Source organism: Salmo salar, chromosome 27 (genome assembly GCF_965601325.2).
Source record: "Salmo salar chromosome 27, fSalSal1, whole genome shotgun sequence".
Taxonomy (NCBI): Eukaryota; Metazoa; Chordata; class Actinopteri; order Salmoniformes; family Salmonidae; genus Salmo; species Salmo salar.
Genome location: NC_138317.1, coordinates 41,597,927 through 41,619,104, shown reverse-complemented (window position 1 = coordinate 41,619,104; position 21,178 = coordinate 41,597,927). Strand labels below are relative to the sequence as shown.

General features: G+C 43.0%; 2 protein-coding genes across 2 annotated transcripts; both read left to right on the top strand.

Moving 5' to 3' along the window:
• The first annotated feature begins 584 nt into the window (after positions 1–584).
• On the top strand, positions 585–14,416 carry LOC106589073 (alpha-taxilin). Its single transcript, XM_014178752.3, has 12 exons — positions 585–684; positions 1,376–1,551; positions 5,701–6,123; positions 6,523–6,614; positions 7,328–7,498; positions 9,720–9,785; positions 10,004–10,132; positions 10,333–10,452; positions 10,855–10,929; positions 11,067–11,159; positions 11,251–11,346; positions 11,806–14,416. Exons 2-12 carry the CDS (start codon positions 1,386–1,388, stop codon positions 12,115–12,117), a joined length of 1,743 nt encoding a protein of 580 aa, XP_014034227.1. The 5' UTR covers positions 585–684; positions 1,376–1,385; the 3' UTR covers positions 12,118–14,416.
• A 504-nt stretch (positions 14,417–14,920) lies between these two features.
• On the top strand, positions 14,921–21,086 carry eif3i (eukaryotic translation initiation factor 3, subunit I). The gene is given in 10 exon segments (NM_001139801.1): positions 14,921–15,016; positions 15,563–15,655; positions 15,770–15,857; positions 16,501–16,566; positions 16,746–16,895; positions 17,149–17,276; positions 19,536–19,646; positions 19,808–19,897; positions 19,996–20,162; positions 20,620–21,086. Coding segments are annotated over 10 exon segments (978 nt in total). The 5' UTR covers positions 14,921–15,013; the 3' UTR covers positions 20,702–21,086.
• Positions 21,087–21,178: the final 92 nt, after the last annotated feature.

The window sequence follows — 21,178 nt, the reverse complement described above, 5'->3', positions numbered from 1 at the left end:
GTCTCAAGTTTTGAGGGAGAGTGCAATTGGCATGCTGACTGTGCAAATGTCCACCATAGCTGTTGCGAGAGAATTTAATGTTAATTTTTATCTACGATAAGCCACCTCTAATGTCATTTTAGAGAATTTGACAGTACGTCCAACCGGCCTCACAACCGCAGACTACATGAAACCACGCCAGCCCAGGACCTCCACCTCTGGCTTCTTCAACTGGGGTATCATCTATCTGAGACCAGCCACCTGGACAGCTGATGAAACTGAGGAGTATTTCTGTCTGTAATAAAGCCTTTATGTGGGGAAAAACTCATTCAGATTGGCTGGGCTGGCTCCCAAGTGGGTGGGCTTATGCCCTCCCTGGCCCACCCATGGCTGCACCTCTGCCCAGTCATGTGAAATCCATAGATTAGGGATTTATAAATTTATTTAAATTAACTGATTTCCATATATGAACTGTAACTCAGTAAAGTTGTTAAAATTGTTGCATGTTGCGTTTATATTTTTGTTCAGTATAGAAACCGTGAATAAAAGTTTTTGTAGTTCTGAGTAGGGCGTTTGAACGACATATTCCACTTTCCCGCAAATGTTATATACGCACTTCCGTTGTGCATTGTGTATTTCCTGTCTCGGTTGGTAGGAGGAAAAGCAGCAGGCAACAGAGACGTGTATTTATTGAGTTGGAAGAAGGTAAACCGTAATTTTTATTTTCTATTTAAGTACCTAAGGCTTATCCCAAGTATGAATAATGACTGTGCCATATGAGGTTTCGTGTTTCTTTGGGTTGTTCCCTAGCGTAGAGCCAAGCTAGAAAGCAAAATGCTAACTAGCGAACTTAGCTAGCTTGCGAACTCTTCTAAACGCCACTGTTATTTGTTAAACTAGTTTCACTTTCTAGTAGCTAAGTTGTTTGGTTGCTAATAGAAGGGGTGTTGGTTCACTTGCTAGACAAAACTAGTGAGTTGATGACTTTCCAAAATTGTAAACTTCTACTAGTTAGCATATAGCTAGCTAGAGTTTGGCCGTCTTGAAAATGTAACTTCGTCCACATTTATTCGTTGCTATGCTGGTAACTTAGCTAGTTAACGTTAGTTCGCTGTCGTTCGCCATTTCAGATTCATTTTACATTCGTATAAGCGTGATTACTGGTGACTAACTGACCGAAAGTTAGCTAACTTAAAGGTTTAACTAGACTTCAGTGACACATCCCCATTGACGTTTGGCAGTTCCGTTTCTTGCTTTTCTCAAGTGCAGGTGCAACATGTGTTTTTTTTATAGCCAGCGAATATTTGAATATTCGGATCTGTAACAGACACGGCACAGTTAGAGTTTTACTTAAACAAACAATGATCGACTAACATTTTTTTATAATATGTTTCAGGCATTTCATCATGAAGAAACAGGACACGGAAGAGTCGGCCACGCAGGGCAGTGACGCGGCTCCACCACCTGGCACTGGAGAGATTGAGGGAAGCACAGCGGCAAAAGACGTTACAGACACTGTCAGCCCTAAAGAGCCAGACAGACCATCACAGATTGATGGGGCTGAAAGTTCAGGTAAAGTTAGCACTGTGTCCTAAATGACACTGGTTGTCACTGATGTGATGGAAATAATAACACTAGTCAAATGCACACATTTTCCATGTTTATGGTGAACATATTTTACATTTTAGTCATTTAGTAGACGCTCTTATCCAGAGCGACTTACAAATTGGATATTTTGACACGGGTTGGCTATTTGTCACTATAGTTTTGAGTAGCTGTCACATCTTTCCGCCATATCGTGTAAAGTTTTGCAGTATTAAAATAATGAACTTAACTCCACAGCTATTGAGCTAAGGAACCTTCAACAACCCTCATGACACTTAATTCCTATTTACACTTTAGGGTTGAACATTTTCACGCTATTTTACAAATGTTCTGTCCTGAGAATAAATCACTTTTCTGATTGAAAGTTCAGGCCTGATGTTAGCTGAGCCTGATGAGCCATACATGAAATATATTTTATCAGCCCTACATTAGACATTTCATGAGCCCAAGCTCATAGACACAAAGTCTAAATGTTCCATTACCGTTAGTAGAAGCATGTCAAACGTTGATTACAATCAATCTTTATGGTATTTTTAACGTAAAAATGCGATAATATTCCAACCGGACAATAGCGTATTCATTCCAGGAGAAAAAGGAGGGGCGCGCCAAACGTGCCTGCGCAGTAAACAACTCACTGGTCCCAGGCAGTCCACTCATTGACTGAGCTCCTATTCTCTGCACGGTTACAGGAGAATGATGGAAAAACTTTCTGAAGGCTTTTGACAGCCAATGGAAGCCTTAGGAAGTGCAATGTGACCCCACAGACACTGTAGTTTCGATAGGGATTCAAAAGAACTACAATTCTCAGATCTCCCACTTCCTGGTTGGATTTCTCTCAGGTTTTTGCCTGCCATGTGAGTTCTGTTATACTCACAGACATCATGCAAACAGTTTTAGACACGTCAGAGTGTTTTCTATCAAAATCTACTAATAATATGCATATTCTAGCTTCTTAGTTTGAGTAGGAGGCAGTTTAATTTGGGTACGTTTTTCATCCGGCCTTGAAAATACTGCCCCCTACACTTTAAGAAGTTAAGAACAAATTCTTATTTTCAAACCGGCAAGTACCTGGTTTGAATCCAGGCTGCATCACATCCGGCTGTGATTGTAGTAGGGCAGTGCACAATTGGCCCAGCGTCGTCCAGGTTTGGCCGGGGTAGGCCATCATTGTAAATAAGAATTTGTTCTTTACTGACTTGCCTAGTTTAAATAAAGGTAAAAAAAAAAATCCCTGGACGACGCTGGGCCAATTTCTGCGCCACCCAAAGTTACAAGTATAGGCTAGCGAATTTGTTTTTCATTTTGAAATATAATAGGGCCTATTTGTATAATTAGTAGGCTGACTCGTGGGTTTGTGGTGTGTGGGTATGTGTGTATATCTTTAATAATAGTTCCCCTGTTAATTAGTCTACTTTCTGTCTGTTGTTGCTTCCTTCCTCACTTTCAAATGTCAAATGAAAGTGTTTCGTTGTCCTTCATCATTCTAATGACATCCTTGAATAATATAGGACCAGAATTAGATGCAGGAGGTTTTCACTTCTCTTCACGAATATTGAATGGTTATGGGTCTGAATTAATAATTGCTATAGCCTACCACCATTGCGCGTTTTGTCTTCTTTCAAACTACCTGTGAGTTCTGTTGGCTGCTGTATTTAACATTCAGCAAACGAGCTTCCGTCCCTCTTCGAATAGTGTTTTGGTAGAAGAAACACGACAAACAATGATTTCCAGCAAGCTATTCTAGTCTAGCTTTTCCTGCATGAGACCCCAAGAGCTAAGGAAGTTTTTTTAAGGAGAGAGGCCAGTGGAGCGTAGGTGTGTGTATTGCTCAAGAAACAGGGGCTAAAAGCTTATTTTGCATAACCCATCATTAACTAAATATAAGGCTAATACTGCATTGAATTTATTACCTGAAAGAGGTAGGCTAGGATATATATATATATATTATATAATAATTATTATTTTTTATTTTTTTTAACAAAAATCTGTTATCTATTTTGAATGCTGCTTTAACGTCATACCACACCGGGATTGATTTTTGACAATAGCCAGTGAAAAATCAGAGCGCCAAATTCAAAACCACAAATCTAATAATTTCAATTTCTCAAACACGACTATTTTACACCATTTTAAAGATACACTTCTCCTGAATAGAACCACGTTGTCCGATTTTCAAAAAGGCTTTACAGCGAAAACCAAACATTAGGTTATGTTACACACAGCCATTTTCCAAGCAAGGAGATGTGTCACAAAAATCAGAAAACCAGCTAAAATTATGCACTAACCTTTGACGATCTTCATCAGATGACACTCCCTAGGACATCATGTTACACAATACATGCATTTTTTGTTCGATCAAGTTGATATTTATATCCAAAAACGGCATTTTACATTGGCGTGTGATGTTCAGAAAATATTTTGCCTCCAATATTGCCGGTGAATCAGCACAACAATTTACAAAAATATTCATCATAAATGTTGATAAAATATTAAACTGTTATTCAAAGAATTATAGATGAACATCTCCTTTATGCAACCGCTGTGACAGATTTCAAAAAACCTTCACGGGGGAAAGCACACTTTGCAATCTGAGTACAGCGCTCAGAAAAATACACTAGGGAATACAGATACACGCCATTTTGGAGTCATCTAAAATCATAAATGGCATTAGAAATATTCACTTACCTTTGATCTTCATCAGAAGGCACTTCCAGGAATCCCAGGTCCACAATAAATGTTGTTTTGTTCGATAAAGTCCAGAATTTGTCCAAATACCTCTTTGTTATTTGCGCGTTCAGTAAGCTACTCCAAATGTAGGAAGCGCGCGGAAAATTTCACGCCGAAAAGTAACCAAAAAAAGTTATATTTACGTTCGTTGAAACATGTCAAATGTTGTAAAGCATCAATCTTTAGGGCCTTTTTAACGTAAAACTTCAATAATATTCCAACCGGACGATTCCAATGTCTTGAAAAACGTTATGGAACACAGCTACCTCCTCATGTGAATGCGCGCCAATGAACTCATGTCATTTTCTGGGTCACCAACTTCCCCACCTTCTTGTTCGCTCTCTGTTCACTGCAAAAGGCTGAAACTAGGTTCTAAAGACTGTTGACATCTAGTGGAAGCCTTAGGAAGTGCAAAATGAAACCCAAGTCACTGTGTGTTAGATAGGCAATGACTTAGAAAGATTCCACGCATCAGATTTCCACTTCCTGGTTGGATTTTTCTCAGGTTTTTGCCTGCCATATGAGTTATGTTATACTCACAGACGTCATTCAAACAGTTTTAGAAACTTCAGTGTTTTCTACCCAAATCTACTAATAATATGCATATCCTAGCTTCTGAGTTTAAGTAGGAGGCAGTTTAATATGGGCACGTATTTCATCTGAAAGTGAAAATACTGCCCCCTACACGTAAGAAGTTAATGAGGTTTATGGAGAGAGATTGCGAGTGTACTGATTTAAAGCAACGATATTCAAGTGAAGTTAAAACTGCAGCTGCAATGAAAAAAATCTTTATTAAAAATAATGTGACCCCAGAAAGCCCGATAGAGATGGGTAAATTAGACATTCGTTCTATATATTACTGTAGCATAGGCTATGCAGCTGCAAATGTAGGCCTACCTGTCACAAGAAGAAAACGTTACCATGATAGGTCTATATGCATTTCAAACTCACTCCACCCGGAGATGGGCTGTCTGTCCCCACCCGGAGATGGGCTGTCTGTCCCCACCCGGAGATGGGCTGTCTGTCCCCACCCGGAGATGGGCTGTCTGGCCCCACCCGGAACGTTGATGAGTCATCATGCTGAGGCCGTAAAGAAGCCAGATTTAGACATTGCATATCATTTTAACAGTTCCATTTCACGCCATGCTATTCATTTTAAATAGTTCCCAGTTATTTATCCTGGGTAAAGGGAGTGGTTTGGGGTGGTAAATCTCAGTAACTGGGTTCCCACCCTTCAACCCTAGTACACATAAGCAGGACCGCAAAGTATCACAACTGTGGCAGCAGCATAGCCATATATTGTGACGGTGATGAGTTAACGCTTCCATACAGCTGGTACACCTTAGCTAGTGTTGTAATAACATATTTTTCCTTCCCTTCTGTGTCTAGTGGCTGAGGTGTCTGCCGTTCCCAACACAGCAGAGTCTGCAGCTCTCCCCGCGGTCCCACCTGTAGAAGAGCCTGCTTTCGTCCCAGTCTCTTCTATAGCAGACCATGTACCCGTCCCAGTCTCTACTATGGCAGACCATGTACCCGTCCCAGTCTCTACTGTAGCGGAGGGGGTGTCGTCTCAGTGTGACATGGCTGAGGAGCTGAGCCGCCAACTGGAGGACATCCTCAACACCTACTGCCTGGAGGACAACGGGGAGGACGGGGTTAACCTGCCCAACGGCCAATCACACGGCCCTGTGCTCAACGGCCTGGCCAATGAGAAGGAGCTGGACGTGAAGCCAGAGGATGTCAAAGTGAACGCCGGCGGGGCGGAGAAAGAGAAAGTAAAGACTCAGGAGAAGAAGAAGGTGAAGGGTCTGGGTAAGGACTGGTTCTGTTGCTCTGTCTGAAATCAACCCCTCGGGTGTATTCCTAGGTGCTTGTTGTTGATCTGGGTGTTGGTCGGTGACCTCCAACCCTGGTCCTGAAGAACAGTATGGAGCTCTTACCCATCCGTATTGGTCACTAATATATCTAGTTGTCATCCATAAGATTTGTTTAGTCATACAGGTGGTGGCTAGGGGTTTAGGATTGGACAGCTTCCCCCTTGTGTGTTGTTGGGTCCCTGTTGTGATGAGGTGGTGTTGCGCTGAATGCCCCCCCGTGTGTTGCTGGGTCCCTGTTGTGATGAGGTGGTGTTGCACTGAATGCCCCCCCCCTGAATGCCCCCCCTGTGTGTTGCTGGGTCCCTGTTGTGACCCCCCCCCCCGTGTGTTGCAGGTAAAGAGATCACCCTGCTGATGCAGACCCTGAATACTCTGAGTACACCAGAGGAGAAACTGGCAGGCCTCTGTAAGAAGTATGCTGATCTGGTAAGTAGTGACTCTAATAAAGACTCTGGGTATGGTGGGGTCTGGTGTGGCTCAAAGGCTGTTGGTTTAGTAAATTAACTTTTTTATTTGTTTCATTTTAGAATGCCAGCAGCCCTTTTATATCTAGCCTCCATCTGTGTATCAGCCAGTAGTAGTTTGTCTCCTTTGTCTGTCTGGTCATCATGGGCAGGGTCGGCTCAACGTAGGCTGACCTTCCATGTGGGATTGAGTCCTGGATTTATTGCTGATTCATGAACGTGTGATGCAGTGCAGGTCTGTCCTGTGTGTCCATAACATGTGAGGTGTGATTACGTGACAGATTGCAGCCGTGTATGTAACTGATCAATCTGGTGTATGTGTGACAGGCCTATGTGTTTTTAAGTCCTTTTCTGGTTGTGGCTGATGGAGGGGAGGCAGCCCAGAGGGGGAGAGGGGCTGGCTGATGGAGGGGAGGCAGCCCAGAGGGGGAGAGAGGCTGGCTGATGGAGGGTCTTTACTGGACAAGGACATGGCTGACACACCCAGCTTCTCTTGGCAGCCTTGTTTGTTTCCCCTCTAGCCTTCCATCATTTGTCTCATTGTAGCCATTTTATCAATAGCTTTTCATTTAAGTGTACTGGAGTTTTAAAACGTTTTTTTATTTTTTTATTATTAGTTGAACATTTGAATAGTATTTTTACGCATTAAACTCTAATTTCTGTGTGTGCGTGCAGCTGGAGGAGCAGCGGAACAGTCAGAAGCAAATGCGTGTCCTGCAGAAGAAACAGTCTCAGCTGGTGCAGGAGACGGACCACCTAAAGAAGGAACACAGCAAGGCCATCCTGGCACGCAGCAAACTGGAGTCACTCTGTAGGGAGCTGCAGAGACACAACCGCACGCTCAAGGTTGGCAGGATTCCCCAACTGGGGGCCCACAGGTCGAATTTGGCCGCGCGTGATATTATTTGGGGGGCCCCAAAGTTTTCTGAGCTGAAAAAAAGTTTTTCATTTTGTTGTTCAACATAAAACACCAGCAAAGTTTCTAATTTTGGAAATCATTTTGAAAGTATTTCCACGTGTAATAGAGAGATATCTGATCGTATACAAATATAAGCAAGGTATGAATATATGTTTTAGTCATATCTGTTTGGGCTTCTTTCATTCAATTTGCAGTCTACAAATTATAAGAAATTATGTTCCGATTCGCCCCTTGGCTGAATCTAGGTAATGATCCCTGAGGTAAAGTATGATGAAGCTGTACCTTTTTCACTCTACTGAGCCAAACCGGGCTGAGTTAAGGCGAGCTTGAATGTGCTGGCCACCATTATTGCGCTAACACTGCTGGAAAGGACGGGCCAGCACAGTGTGGCGTAAGTCTGTATTTGGGCCAGCACAGTGTGGCGTAAGTCTGTATTTAGGCCAGCACAGTGTGGCGTAAGTCTGTATTTAGGCCAGCACAGTGTGGCGTAAGTCTGTATTTAGGCCAGCACAGTGTGGCGTAAGTCTGTATTTAGGCCAGCACAGTGTGGCGTAAGTCTGTATTTAGGCCAGCACAGTGTGGCGTAAGTCTGTATTTAGGCCAGCACAGTGTGGCGTAAGTCTGTATTTAGGCCAGCACAGTGTGGGGTAAGTCTGTATTTAGGCCAGCACAGTGTGGTGTAAGTCTGTATTTAGGCCAGCACAGTGTGCTGGCCTAAAGTCATAGTTCAGACAGAGGGCGGAGCTCACATAAGCCTCCATTGAGCGGTAAGTCTAAAGCAACCGACTGCAGACAAGTCGGCGGAGGTGCGTTTGCGACAGCCGAAAGTTGGACACCAATGTGGTTTTCCAACAAAAAGGCTCAGATCAACATGGCAGTGTTGCCATTGCTTAAAAAATATTTGCTTGATAATGTCAAAATAAACATGTCTTCAACCCCCAAATCATAGACTCTCAAACTGGAATCATGTTTGTAAATTGTATAATCAATTAGTGATCAAGAGCCTTAAATATCACGTTCATTTACACTTCCGTTAAAAAGTTTGGTCACCTAGAAAAGTCCTTGTTTTTGAAAGAAAAGCATTTTTTGTCCATTAAAATGACATCAAATTGATCAGAAATACAATGTAGACATTGTTCCTGTTGTAAATGACTATTGTAGCTGGAAACGGCTGATTTTATGGAATATCTACATAGGCGTACAGAGGCCCATTATCAGCAACCATCACTCCTGTGTTCCAATGGCACGTTGTGTTAGCTAATCCAAGTTTATAATTTTAAAAGACTAATTGATCATTAGAAAACCCTTTTGCAATTATGTTAGCACAGCTGAAAACTGTTCTGATTAAAGAAGCAATAAAACTGTTCTTCTTTAGACTAGTTGAGTATCTGGAGCATCAGCATTTGTGGGTTCGATTACAGGCTCGAAATGTCCAGAAACAAAGCCCTTTCTTCTGAAACTCTGCAGTCTTTTCTTGTTCTGAGAAAGGAAGGCTATTCCATGCGAGAAATTGCCAAGAAACTGAATGTCTCGTACAACGCTGTGTACTACTCTCTTCACAGAACAGCACAAACTGGCTCTAACCAGAACAGAAAGAGGAGTGGGAGGCCCCGGTGCACAATTGAGCAAGAGGACAAGTACATTAGAGTGTCTAGTTTGAGAAACAGAGGCCTCACAAGTCATCAACTGGCAGCTTCATTAAATAGTACTCTTAAAACACCAGTCTCAACGGCAACAGCGAAGAATCAGCCTAATGATCGGTTGACTGTAGCGCCTCCCACTATGCAGGGGATTGGCTGCAGGTTGAAGTTGGCGAAGAGCATCTGTCGACTGCACTGAACTTAATGACTTTTGATCACCATGATATTTGTCAAGTTCATGCAGTCGACATTATAGGCGCAAGTCTGACCATTTTTATCCCCATAACGCAACACCCCTTGAAAGGCGGTAACCAATGATGCTCAACGACTTGACAAAACTGATCTTCTCCAACGCACCTACACATTCCAAAAACTAGAACACGAGTCTTATCGTTCCCTGATTGCTAGGACCATATCTTTGTGAACCAAAGTTTTTACATTTTTTTTTATGATTTATGAAGTGAACAACAATGGAGCTGTGCATTTTTAACCTAACTTGCTCTTGCAGGAGGACGGGACACAGCGTGCACGCGTGGAGGAGGAGAAGAGGAAGGTGGTGACATCACACTTCCAGGTGAGCCACTAGCGTTGTGTGTGTGTGTGTGTGTAAAGAAAGGATGAATCTCTAGTCTTTCCTTGATTTATTGCCACCATCTTCTCCAATGAGTGTTGAGAAGTAGGCCAAGAATCAAGGAAATACTTCTGACTTTCACCCAAGGGTTAAACACTTCCTGGTTGTCTATCATGATGTAACATCTTCTAGTTCCTGTGTGTGTGTGTGTGTGTTCCCAGGTGACTCTGAATGACATCCAGGCCCAAATGGAGCAGCATAACGAGAGGAATGCCAGTCTGAGGCTGGAGAACTCTGAGCTGGCAGAGAAGCTCAAGAAACTCATCCAACAGTATGAACTACGAGAGGAGGTGTGTTTTGGAGTGGGGAGAATGGTTGGAGTGGGGAGAATGGTTGGAGTGGGGAGAATGGTGGGAGTGCTGCAGCTCTGTGCCAGGAAGGACATGGACATTTACTTGCATAACTAAAGCACACAGGAGGTGCAACTGCAGTAAAGGTGTAACAATTTTCTGGACATGTGAGTATTAACCCCCCCTGTCCTTTCTCTCAGCACATTGACAAGGTGTTCAAGCATAAGGACCTGCAGCAACAGCTGGTGGATGCTAAGCTACAACAGGCTCAGGAACTGCTCCTGGAGTCAGAGGACCGCCATCACAGAGAGAAGGACTTTGTGAGTAACAGTAGAATATGGTTGTTTGGTGAACACACTAGTCAACATGTTCCAACTCAATAACTATATCATGTGGGATTAGAAACTGGGTGGTTCGAGCCCTGAATGCTGATTGGCTGAAAGTATACCACGGTTGTGACAACTTTTACTGCTCTAATTACGTTGGTAACCAGTTTATCATAGCAATAAGGCACCTCGGGGGGGGTTTGTGGTGTCTGGCCAATATACCACGGCTAAGGACTTTTCTTAGCCACGACGCAACGCCCCCTCGTGCCTTATTGCTTAAATCAAACCCACAACTCTTTATTTTGGTCTCCTGTTTTCTCTCCAGCTGTTGATGGAAGCAGTAGTCTCAGAGGATGTGTTAGGGTTGATATCATGTTAGTCTCCTCTTCTCTCCAGCTGTTGAAGGAAGCGGTCGAGTCTCAGAGGATGTGTGAGCTGATGAAGCAGCAGGAAGTCCATCTCAAACAACAGGTATCTATTTAGAACGCTCTAGGGACAGAGTGGATGCATCTAGCTCTGGTAAACAACCAGCTGGGAAGTTCATGTGGTGAACTGACCTTCCTCTCTTTCCCTGTTTCCCCTCCATCCTCTCCTGTCTGCCCATTCAGCTGTCCTTATACACAGAGAAGTTTGAGGAGTTCCAGACTACTCTGTCCAAGAGCAATGAGGTGTTCACCACCTTCAAACAGGAGATGGAGAAGGTGAGTGTCTGTCACACATTAGCAGAGATCTCAGAAGAGATGGTCTGTCTTGGTTGTAGTCCATGGTCATGTGACCTGTGTGTGTCCGTAGATGACGAAGAAGATTAAGAAGCTGGAGAAGGAGACGACCATGTATCGCTCCAGGTGGGAGAGCAGTAACAAGGCCCTGCTGAACATGGCTGAGGAGGTAGGCTGGATTTTAATCACTGAATGGGGCTTTTCTATTGGTGTGTTTTTGTATTTTTGTGTTTTGTTGGGAAAAGTGCAAGATGTACACTGAGTGTACGAAACATTAGGATCATTCTTGTTACACACGGGAAACTGTTGAGCGCCAAAATCCCAGCAGCGTTGTAGTTCTTGACACAAACCGGTGCGCCTGGCACCTACCATAACCCAGCACTTAAATATTTTGTTTTGCTCATTCACCCTCTGAATTACACATGTTCACAATCCATGTCTCAATTGTCTCAAGGCTTAAAAATCCTTCTATAACCTGTCTCCTCCCTTTCATCTACACTGATTGAAGTGGATTTAACAAGTGACATCAATAAGGGATCAGAGACTGACCAGGTTGAATCCAGGTGAAATGTCATGGGGAGAGCAGGTGTTCTCAGTGTAAGTTTGTGTATCTGTGTGTCTTCTGTAGAAAACTCTGCAGGACCGTGAGTTCGACAGCCTCCAGGGGAAGGTAGGGAAGTTGGAAAAGCTTTGCCGGGCGCTGCAGAACGAACGCAACGAACTCAGCAAGAAGGTTCAGGGCCTGAGCACCGGCCCCGGGGACAACAGCCCAGGGGCTGAATCCCCTTCCCTACCCCCCACAGACTCCCAGGAGCCCAGCCCAGACCCCGACACCACCACTCCTAGCTCCCCAATTCCCTGCTCCCACGGCTGCCACTGCGGCCCAGAGTTGGACACTGAGAACCAGGCCTGTGCAGCCACCCTCACTGCCCAGGAATGAGACCTCTTGCCTGGGCAACACCGCTCAGTCTCCCCTTCACCAACCGATTACCAACTACCAGCTTGCAAGCCAAGCCACTATTAATGTGGGAGTTAAGAGTGTGGGTCTGTATGATTTCCCCCAGAGTTAGATAAACTTGTCCCCTAACCACAGATCTAGGATCAGATTACCTTATGTACATCTAAAAACCAATAGGGCGGTGCAGGAAAATCTGACCCGGGATCTGTAGTCAGTTAGCAGCTTCTACCTACTCTGGTGCCTCCTGGAGAGTTGAAGGTGATGATGATGATGGTGGTGTCAGTCAGGGAAGATTATTGAAGGTTCTTCATCCTGCGTGTTTTGTTTTGGTCTTTTTAATTTTCCTTTGAGAACTCTAGTACACAATGTTCATGGAAATCACAGCTTTTATGCGAGGCAAAGCTAGCTAAAGAAAGGCTTCATCCCAAATGGCAACCTATTCCCTATATAGTGCACTACTTTTGACCAGAGCCCTGTTGGAATAGGGTGGTATTTTGGACACAGGCAAAGTGTGATCTACAGTAAAGATGTTGGGACAGATGAGTATTTTGTGTGTGTGCTTGTCTCCATCGGTCCCTCTTTTTCGTGTGTGTGTGTGTGCGCATCCTTGTCTGTCAGTCTTAAAGATGTTAAGATACAGTGAATCTGCAAATGTAGGGCCACAGTTGGACTTGAATTTTAGGATTTGTCCCTTTAATTTTATTTTTTTATGTTGAGCACACTGAAAACATGGCTAACGCATCAGCGCATGTAGGAATCACCTGACCTTTACCTCGGTACAGAGTGTATATATATCTAGTTTGGGGATATCTTGCAAAAGGTCACTTTCATTCCATTTTAGACATCCTTGTTTAGGTCCAGAGCATCGCAACACTTAAAGGGATGGTGTAGATATTCTTTATGAATCTTGCAGAATCGTTGGATCCACAAAAGAATGCTCTTAGACCAAGGGTTTATTCACTAGGAACCAACCGGAAGCAAATGGGGGCGAAACGAAGAGGGACGTTGCTGAATTTGTCCGATTTAAGAAAATAGTTTTCATTGCTAAATGTTTTCCGCTGCAAAATGTTTCGTTAACGGTTTGTACAAATGAATACACCTCAAAGATTAGACAAAATTGCCTTGTTCTTTCGTTTGGTTTTGGGTTGCTTCTTTATATCAATTTGATGTTCCTCATTCCCACAATATGCAAGTATCCATTCCACACTCGTATTACTTGCTTTTTCAATTTCATTCTACAACATTGGATCCAATGTAACATGTTTTAACATTTTCATGCTGGCTGTCTTTTGAGAACATGATCATTTATGGTTAAGATGTAAACATTCCACAAACGGATATTGAAATGTACTGACAAAGGTGGCTACCAATGATGCATTCTCTATTCTGTGTGTGTGTGTGTGTTTTGAGAATATATATCTCAACAAGATTGTAACTCAACTTGGACAGTTTGGTTTAATCAGGTCAAATAAAACGCGTTTAAACCAGATATTTCTATGCAACCTTCGCATTGTTATCTAGTTCTGTGTCAGTTTGATTTGAGAAGCACTTAACTGAATGTATTATCAACTCCCTTAGATGTGCACTGGCCTGGGGTGTGTTCACTAGGAACCAAATGTTAGCAAACAGAATATAACAGGGAGGGACCAACCTGAAATTCTCCAATAGAAACTCAAATTTTTTTGTTGCAAAAAAACATGTTCTGTTGTGAGACTGTTTGCTACATGCTGAACCTGAACCTCAGTGGTTAATTGCGAAATTCTTCCTTCTATATAAACCGTGTCACACAACTGCTTCTTTTCTCTGTACTGTGTAGTGTTATGTTGACACAACATGTGTATATACTGTGGTGTAACCAGTGTGTTCCCCATACTCTTTGAAAAAGGAAGACATTCTGGGTTTTTTTTCCTGTTTTTTTTCTTGAGTTTATTTTCACCGTCAGAGTTATGTTGGAAGAAGGATTGCTTTATTGCAATGAAAGTACATTAATCATTTCTGTAGAGTGTATCCATGTTTAGCATCACATGTCTTCCATGTTTTAGTTTGTAGCGTTGGTCTGTCTCTGGGGGCTACCGCTTGAGGAATGCAATACTTTTCTTTATTACATAAAACATTAAAGAATGACTAACTTTCTTGAGCGCCACTGGGTTTTAGAGATCCGTGTTGATTAAGAACCCAAGATGGTTTCTCTTATTTTGGGTTTTTCCCCGTTTTATTTTCATGTATTTTTCTTACCCTGTATACTTAATGTCTTGCTAATTAAAATATGTACATGTTGTGATCATTGGTCTTTATTTCTACCCCCCCCCCCCCCCCCCCCCCTTTGCAAGTACTATGAGACCTTTTGACTTCTTAAAAAATATTTAATTAACCTTTAACCAGGCAAGTCAGTTAAGAACAAATTCTTATTTACAATGACGGCCAAACCCGGACGACGCTGGGCCAATTGTGCGCCGTCCTATGGGCCTCCCAATCACAGCCGGTTGTGATACAGCCTGGAATCGAACCAGGGTCTGTAGTGACAGTGAGATGTAGTGCCTAAGACCACTGAGCCGATACCTTTTAACTTTGCAACAATTTACAATTCACTGCAGTCTACCGCTGTACAACTATTTCAATGACCTGTGAGTATTTCCAATGCTTTTCTTTACATCCTTAATAGTTTATCCCAGTGAATATCTAAACTGGGCACTTTCAGCCTGAGCAAAATGCGCCTTTCAGAACGTTCAGGGGTCACTGCTCGACACGGAAGTACTATCGCTCCTTTTCCGCCTTCGCCCCGGCGCCGTACAACACGAGTCCTCATCCTTTCTCGTTCTTTTGTGGTGGCACGTATAACGATTACAACGGATAAAGCGATCAGTGTAAAGCTTCGGCGATGGTGAGTATATCATATTACAACTGTTTAAATGTGATTACCCATATGTGCTGAACTTAAGTGAAATTGTCTAGAATGTCCGCGGTTTATGCTAGCCAGATAGCCACCATCAGCTAGCTCGCTAGCATAAAAAGGATGATGCGTTGTCCGTATAGCTAGATGATAGTGTAATAATACAAGCTGGCAAGTACATCGAAAATGTGTCGCCTTTTTGGTTGATCATTTTATGATGCTAGTCATCCCCAACATTGTCGATGTTATGCACAATGCTAATAAGTTATTTGGTTGTCCCATATGTTTGATTGCCTCTCCATACTGTCAATGAGCCACCCGCTAGCACATAGCTAGGTAGCAAGGGACTCCCGTTCTCTATAGTTTAGAAGATTTAGATACTAGTTAGCTAGCTATAAACATCTATCTTCGTCTTCATGTCTGTCTCGTCTCTTAAATACTGGTTTAGTTAGCAAGCTGCTAGTGCTAGTAGAAAAACCTGGCAATATTAAACTGGCTGTGAAGTTAACTAACATGTCTTATTCTTGTGTCCTGCAGAAACCCATCTTGCTACAGGGCCACGAGAGGTCTATCACACAGATCAAATACAACAGAGAGGGAGACCTGATCTTCTCTGTGGCCAAAGACACGGTAAATAAGAAATTATACACAAAACAGAACAATGCCATGTATGTAGAAAATGTATCACTCATCCACCAGTAAGTTGAACAATTCACATTGTGTGTGTGTGCGTTTTATTCACAGGTAGCGAACGTGTGGTACTCTGTGAACGGAGAGAGGCTTGGAACTTACAATGGACACACTGGAGCTTTGTGGTGTGTGGACTGTGACTGTATCCTTTATTGAAGACCTCTAACAGCCATGCACACCATGGTGCAATTCACCATTATTATGGCCAAGTGTTCTGGGCTATCATGTCAAATGACCTAGATCTTAAACTTTTATTTTAAGCCCTTTCCAAAAAATGAGAATTTCACACAAAAAAAATTAAAACATTTGTCCGAGGACGGTGCTGGACCATCAAACGAAAAGGGACAGTTTGATGAAAAAGCTTTAAATCAAGGTGATTTTACGTGTTATGTTTCTAGTAGGGTCGTTGAGTGTTGGTGTTTTTGTTTAGGGTGTATATGATGTTTCTAGAATTGTCATTTCTTGTTATTTAACCTTTATTTAACTAGACAAGTCAGTTAAAAATAAATTTGTATTTACAATGACGGCCTACGCCGGCCAAACCCGGACGACGCTGGGCCAATTGTGCGCCGCCCTATGGGACTCCCAATCAAGGCCAGTTGTGATACAGCCTGGAATTGAACCAGGGTCTGTAGTGACGCCTCTAGCATTGAGATGTAGTGCCTTAGACTGCTGCGCGAGCCCCATTGAGTGTTGGGATTTTGTTTAGGTTCCTTGTTATGGGAAACATGAATTTACAAGGGGTAGGCAATAGGATTGTTGGTTGTCCTTAACTATGTTCTCAGGGGACACCAAAAACGTGCTGACAGGATCGGCAGACAACAGCTGTAGACTATGGGACTGTGAGACTGGTAAGTAGGTGTGTGTGTTTGAGAGAAAACAAAAGGGAAATCCTTTTAGTGCTTGGATGGGATACCTGTATGTGTGTTAGTGCGTGGATGTATAGGACTGAGGTTTGTTGAACAACTTCCTGGTTTGTGATGCAACTGTGTGTGTGTGTGTGTGATATGACCCCTCCTCTCTCTCCCAGGTAAACAGCTAGCCATGTTGAACACCAGCTCGGCTGTGAGGACCTGTGGCTTTGACTTCAGTGGCAACATCATCATGTTCTCTACAGACAAGCAGATGGGCTACCAGTGTTTCCTCAACTACTTCGACCTACGGGACCCCCAGCAGATCGGTAAGTAGTGTACACTTCAGATTAGTATTAAAACAGGATAGAAACTGCTGTTTGCAGGTAAAGGTGAATGCAACATTGTGATAACTTTCCTTTGCCCTCCAATTGGCTTTCTGTGGCGTCCTTTAGATCAGAATGTATACATCTGGTTTCACAGCCATCAGTTGTCTGAAGATGTTTCTCCCTATCGTTCCCACTGTCTCCCTCCCTCTCTGTCCCTCTCTCTCTCTGTCCATGTCTCTCGCTCTCTCTGTAGAGGACAACCAGCCGTACCTGACGGTGCCCTGCGCTGAGTCTAAGATCACCAGTGCTGTGTGGGGGCCTCTGGGAGAGTTTGTTATCGCTGGTCATGAGAACGGGGAGATCAACCAGTTCAGCGCCAAGGTGCACACACTGACACACTCACACACAACACTGAAGCATGCATGAGAGCACCAGCTGTTCTGGATGACTGTGTGGTAACGCTCTCAGCAAGACCTTTAAACAGGTCAATATTCACAAAGCCGTGGGGCTAGACAGATTACCAGGATGTGTACTGATTGTCAGAGACTCCAGTCACCCAAGTCAGACTTTTCTCTGCTACCGCATGCCAAGCGGTACCAGAGCGCCAAGTCTGGGACCAAAAGGCTCCTTAACCTCTATGGGCTAGGTGGGACGCTAGCGTGCCACCCGTGGTGCACTCCATCAACAGCAGGTGCATTTCAAGAGCGGCAAATTTGAATCCAAATAAATGTCAAAATTCAAATTTTTCAAAAATACAACTATTTTACACCATTTGAAAGATAAACATCTCCTTAATCTAACCACGTTTTACGATTTCAAAAAGGTTTTACGGCGAAAGCATAAATTTAGAGTATGTTAGGACAGTACATTTACAAGAGTTGTGTGTAATGTTTTGTCAAGTCAAAGACAGGGTCACCAAAACCATAAAACCAGCTAAAATGATGACACTCCTAGGACATTGTTAGACAATGCATGCATTTTTAGTTCTATCAAGTTCATATTTATATCCAAAAACAGCGTTTTACTATGGCATTGATGTTGAGGAAATCGTTTCCCTCCAATAACCGGCAGTCAAGTCAGCGTCACAAATTAAATAATTAAAATTAGAAAACATTGGTAAAATATTATATTGTCATTTAAAGAATTATAGATTTACATCTCTTGAACACAATCAACTTGCCAGATTTAAAAATAACCTTACTGGGAAATCACACTTTGCAATAATCTGAGCACTGCGACCAGAAAAATACGCGTTGCGATACAGACTAGACGTCATGTTGGGGAGATCTAAAATCGAAAATACTATGTAAACAATCCATTACCTTTGATTCTCTTCATCAGATGTCACTTCCAGGTATCACAGGTCCATAACGAATGTAGTTTTGTTCAAAAAAGCTCATCATTTATGTCCAAAAATCTCCGTCTTGTTCGCACATGATCTAAGCCAGCCGGACTTCTCGTCATGAACGAGGGGAAAAAATATATTTCCGTTCGTTCAAACATGTCAAACGTTGTATAGCATAAATCATTAGGGCCTTTTTTAACCAGAACATGAATAATATTCAAGGTGGACGAATGCATACTCTTTTATAACGTATTGGAACGAGGGTACCCAACATGAACTCGCGCGCCAGGTGTCTAATGGGACATCATCGTTCCATGGCTCTTGTTCGGTCAGATCTCCCTCCAGAAGACTCAAAACACTTTGTAAAGGCTGGTGACATCTAGTGGAAGCAATAGGAAGTGCCAAAATATTCCTAAACCCCTGTGTTTTTCAATGGGATAGGTTTAAAGTCAATACAACACATCAGGTATCCACTTCCTGTCAGAAAATGTCTCAGGGTTTTGCCTGCCAAATGAGTTCTGTTATACTCACAGACACCATTCAAACAGTTTTAGAAACTTTAGAGTGTTTTCTATCCATATATAATAAGTATATGCATATTCTAGTTACTGGGTAGGATTAGTAACCAGATTAAATCGGGTACATTTTTTTTATCCAGACGTGCAAATGCTGCCCCCTAGCCCTAACAGGTTAACAGCTTCTACTCCCAAGCCATAAGACTGCTGAACAATTAATGAAATGGCCTACCGCATTATTTACGTTGACACCCCCCCCCCCTCATTTTTTTTTGTCTCGGTACTGGTACCCCCTGTATATAGCCTCCACATTGACTCTGTACCGGTACCCTGTATATAGCCTCCACATTGACTCTGTACCGTAACACCCTGTATAGAGCCTCCACATTGACTCTGTACCGGTACCCCCTGTATATAGCCTCCACATTGACTCTGTACCGGTACCCCTGTATATAGCCTCCACATTGACTCTGTACCGTAACACCCTGTATATAGCCTCCACATTGACTCTGTACCGTAACACCCTGTATAGAGCCTTGTTATTGTTGTTTTATTGTGCTACTTTATATATTTTTAGTTTATTTGGTAAATATTTTCTTAACTCTTCTTGAACTGTGCTGTTGGTTAAGGGCTTGTAAGTAAGAATTTCACGGTATTCGGCGCATGTGACGAATAGTTTGATTTGACGCATTTATTGAAGACAGAGGGGAGAGAAGTGGATAATCTAGTACATGTAGGACATCATTATACTGACAGTATTGTCTCTGACGTGTGTTGCAGTCTGGAGAGGTGCTGAAGAAGGTGAAGGAACACAACAAACAGATCAACGACATCCAGACTTCCGTTGATCTGACCATGGTCATCACAGCCTCTAAAGACTGCTCCTCTAAGGTATCCAGGGATAAGTGGAGAGATGTTGATGGATGAGAGAGGTGGAGGTTTAAAGACAAGAGGAAGAGTGATGGACTGGGGCTTCTTAACTAGTTGAGTTCAACAGCTGACTGCCTATAAGTACTGTCTGACTGACTTGTCTGTCTCTGTCTACCCCACAGCTGTTTGACTCTACAACTCTAGATCACATCAAGTCCTTCAAGACAGAGAGACCTGTCAACTCTGCTGCCATCTCCCCAATCATGGACCACGTAAGACAACCACTTATCCCAGAGAACATTTCTGCAGCACCTCTTTATTCCCAGAGCTGACATTTAACCCCTGTGTGTGTGTGTGTGTGTGATTGTAGGTGGTGATGGGAGGAGGTCAAGAGGCCATGGAGGTCACCACCACCTCCACCAGGATCGGCAAGTTCGAGGCCAGGTTCTTCCACGCAGCTTACGAAGAGGAGTTTGGCAGGGTCAAGGGTCACTTCGGACCCATCAACTGTGTGGCGTTCCACCCGGACGGCAAGAGGTAAGGTCCAAAAGGCACTTAAAGAATAGAAACTTGATTATCCATCTAAGTGTAGCAGATGGGATGTGTAACACAGTCCTCAACCTAAGAGTCCCCACTAGCGCTGCTGAATAGCTAGCTTTTTGGTAAGACGCTTCGTGGGGACATTCGTGTGTTTCCAGGGCAGAGGTTCTGGGTTGGTATGAGCTGAAACGGGGGGGGGGGGGGGAGTGGTACTTGCTAAGCAAGCATTGTGATGGAAATTAGTTGCCATATAATACTTAATGATAGACAAATCTATATTTACTTGGTTATCGTTACCTAAATGGTGATCATTCTCAGCTCTCGTTGTATGCAAGTTAACAGTTTTTAGGGTCCATTTTGGAACTCAATCATGTAATGTCACACTAAAACCAGCTGTCTTAACTGTGACCAGTGTCTCTGGGAAAACAAACCTGTTTCTGCCTCTTGTCTTTAGCTATTCCAGTGGGGGAGAGGACGGCTATACAAGGATCCATCACTTTGACCCCCAGTACTTTGACTTCGAGCTGGAGGCGTAAACAGGAGACCAGCAGCGATACTTTTTTTTGTTTTTTTAAACTGATGACACCAGGGGCGCATCTCAATATTCTGTAGTGGCCTCCTCTCCTGATCTGAGAACAGAAATAATGGTGGTGAATGACTACCAGGAATTGTTTGTTACTGGTTCAGTGGGTTTAAATCTGTGATGGAGAGAGAAGCCACTGAAGACAATTGAGATGCACCCCTAGTGATGATGATGATGGTGGTGGTGAGGAAGAGGAGGAGACTTTAGGCCTTTTGAGAATTATTTTGGCTGGTCATCATAATCCTGACATCACTAATAAATGTACCCTTGGTTTTGCCCTCACCACTAGTCCAGTGTATTTAAAACTGATTTAACAAATAAATGGATTTTGAGCTAAATTGATTTAGTTTATTGCAGGGTTTGTCTGTGTAATGTGGAATCTGATTACATGTAAAGGGTTCCACATTGACTCTGTACCGGTACCCAAAAC

Excerpts from the sequence above, each read along its gene's own strand:
- LOC106589073 (XM_014178752.3), top strand. The coding sequence starts at position 1,386 with ATGAAGAAACAGGACACGGAAGAGTCGGCCACGCAGGGCAGTGACGCG. Across the intron at positions 6,124-6,522 it reads GAAGAAGGTGAAGGGTCTGG|GTAAAGAGATCACCCTGCTG; the intron begins GTAAGGACTGGT and ends CGTGTGTTGCAG. Across the intron at positions 10,133-10,332 it reads AGTATGAACTACGAGAGGAG|CACATTGACAAGGTGTTCAA; the intron begins GTGTGTTTTGGA and ends CCTTTCTCTCAG.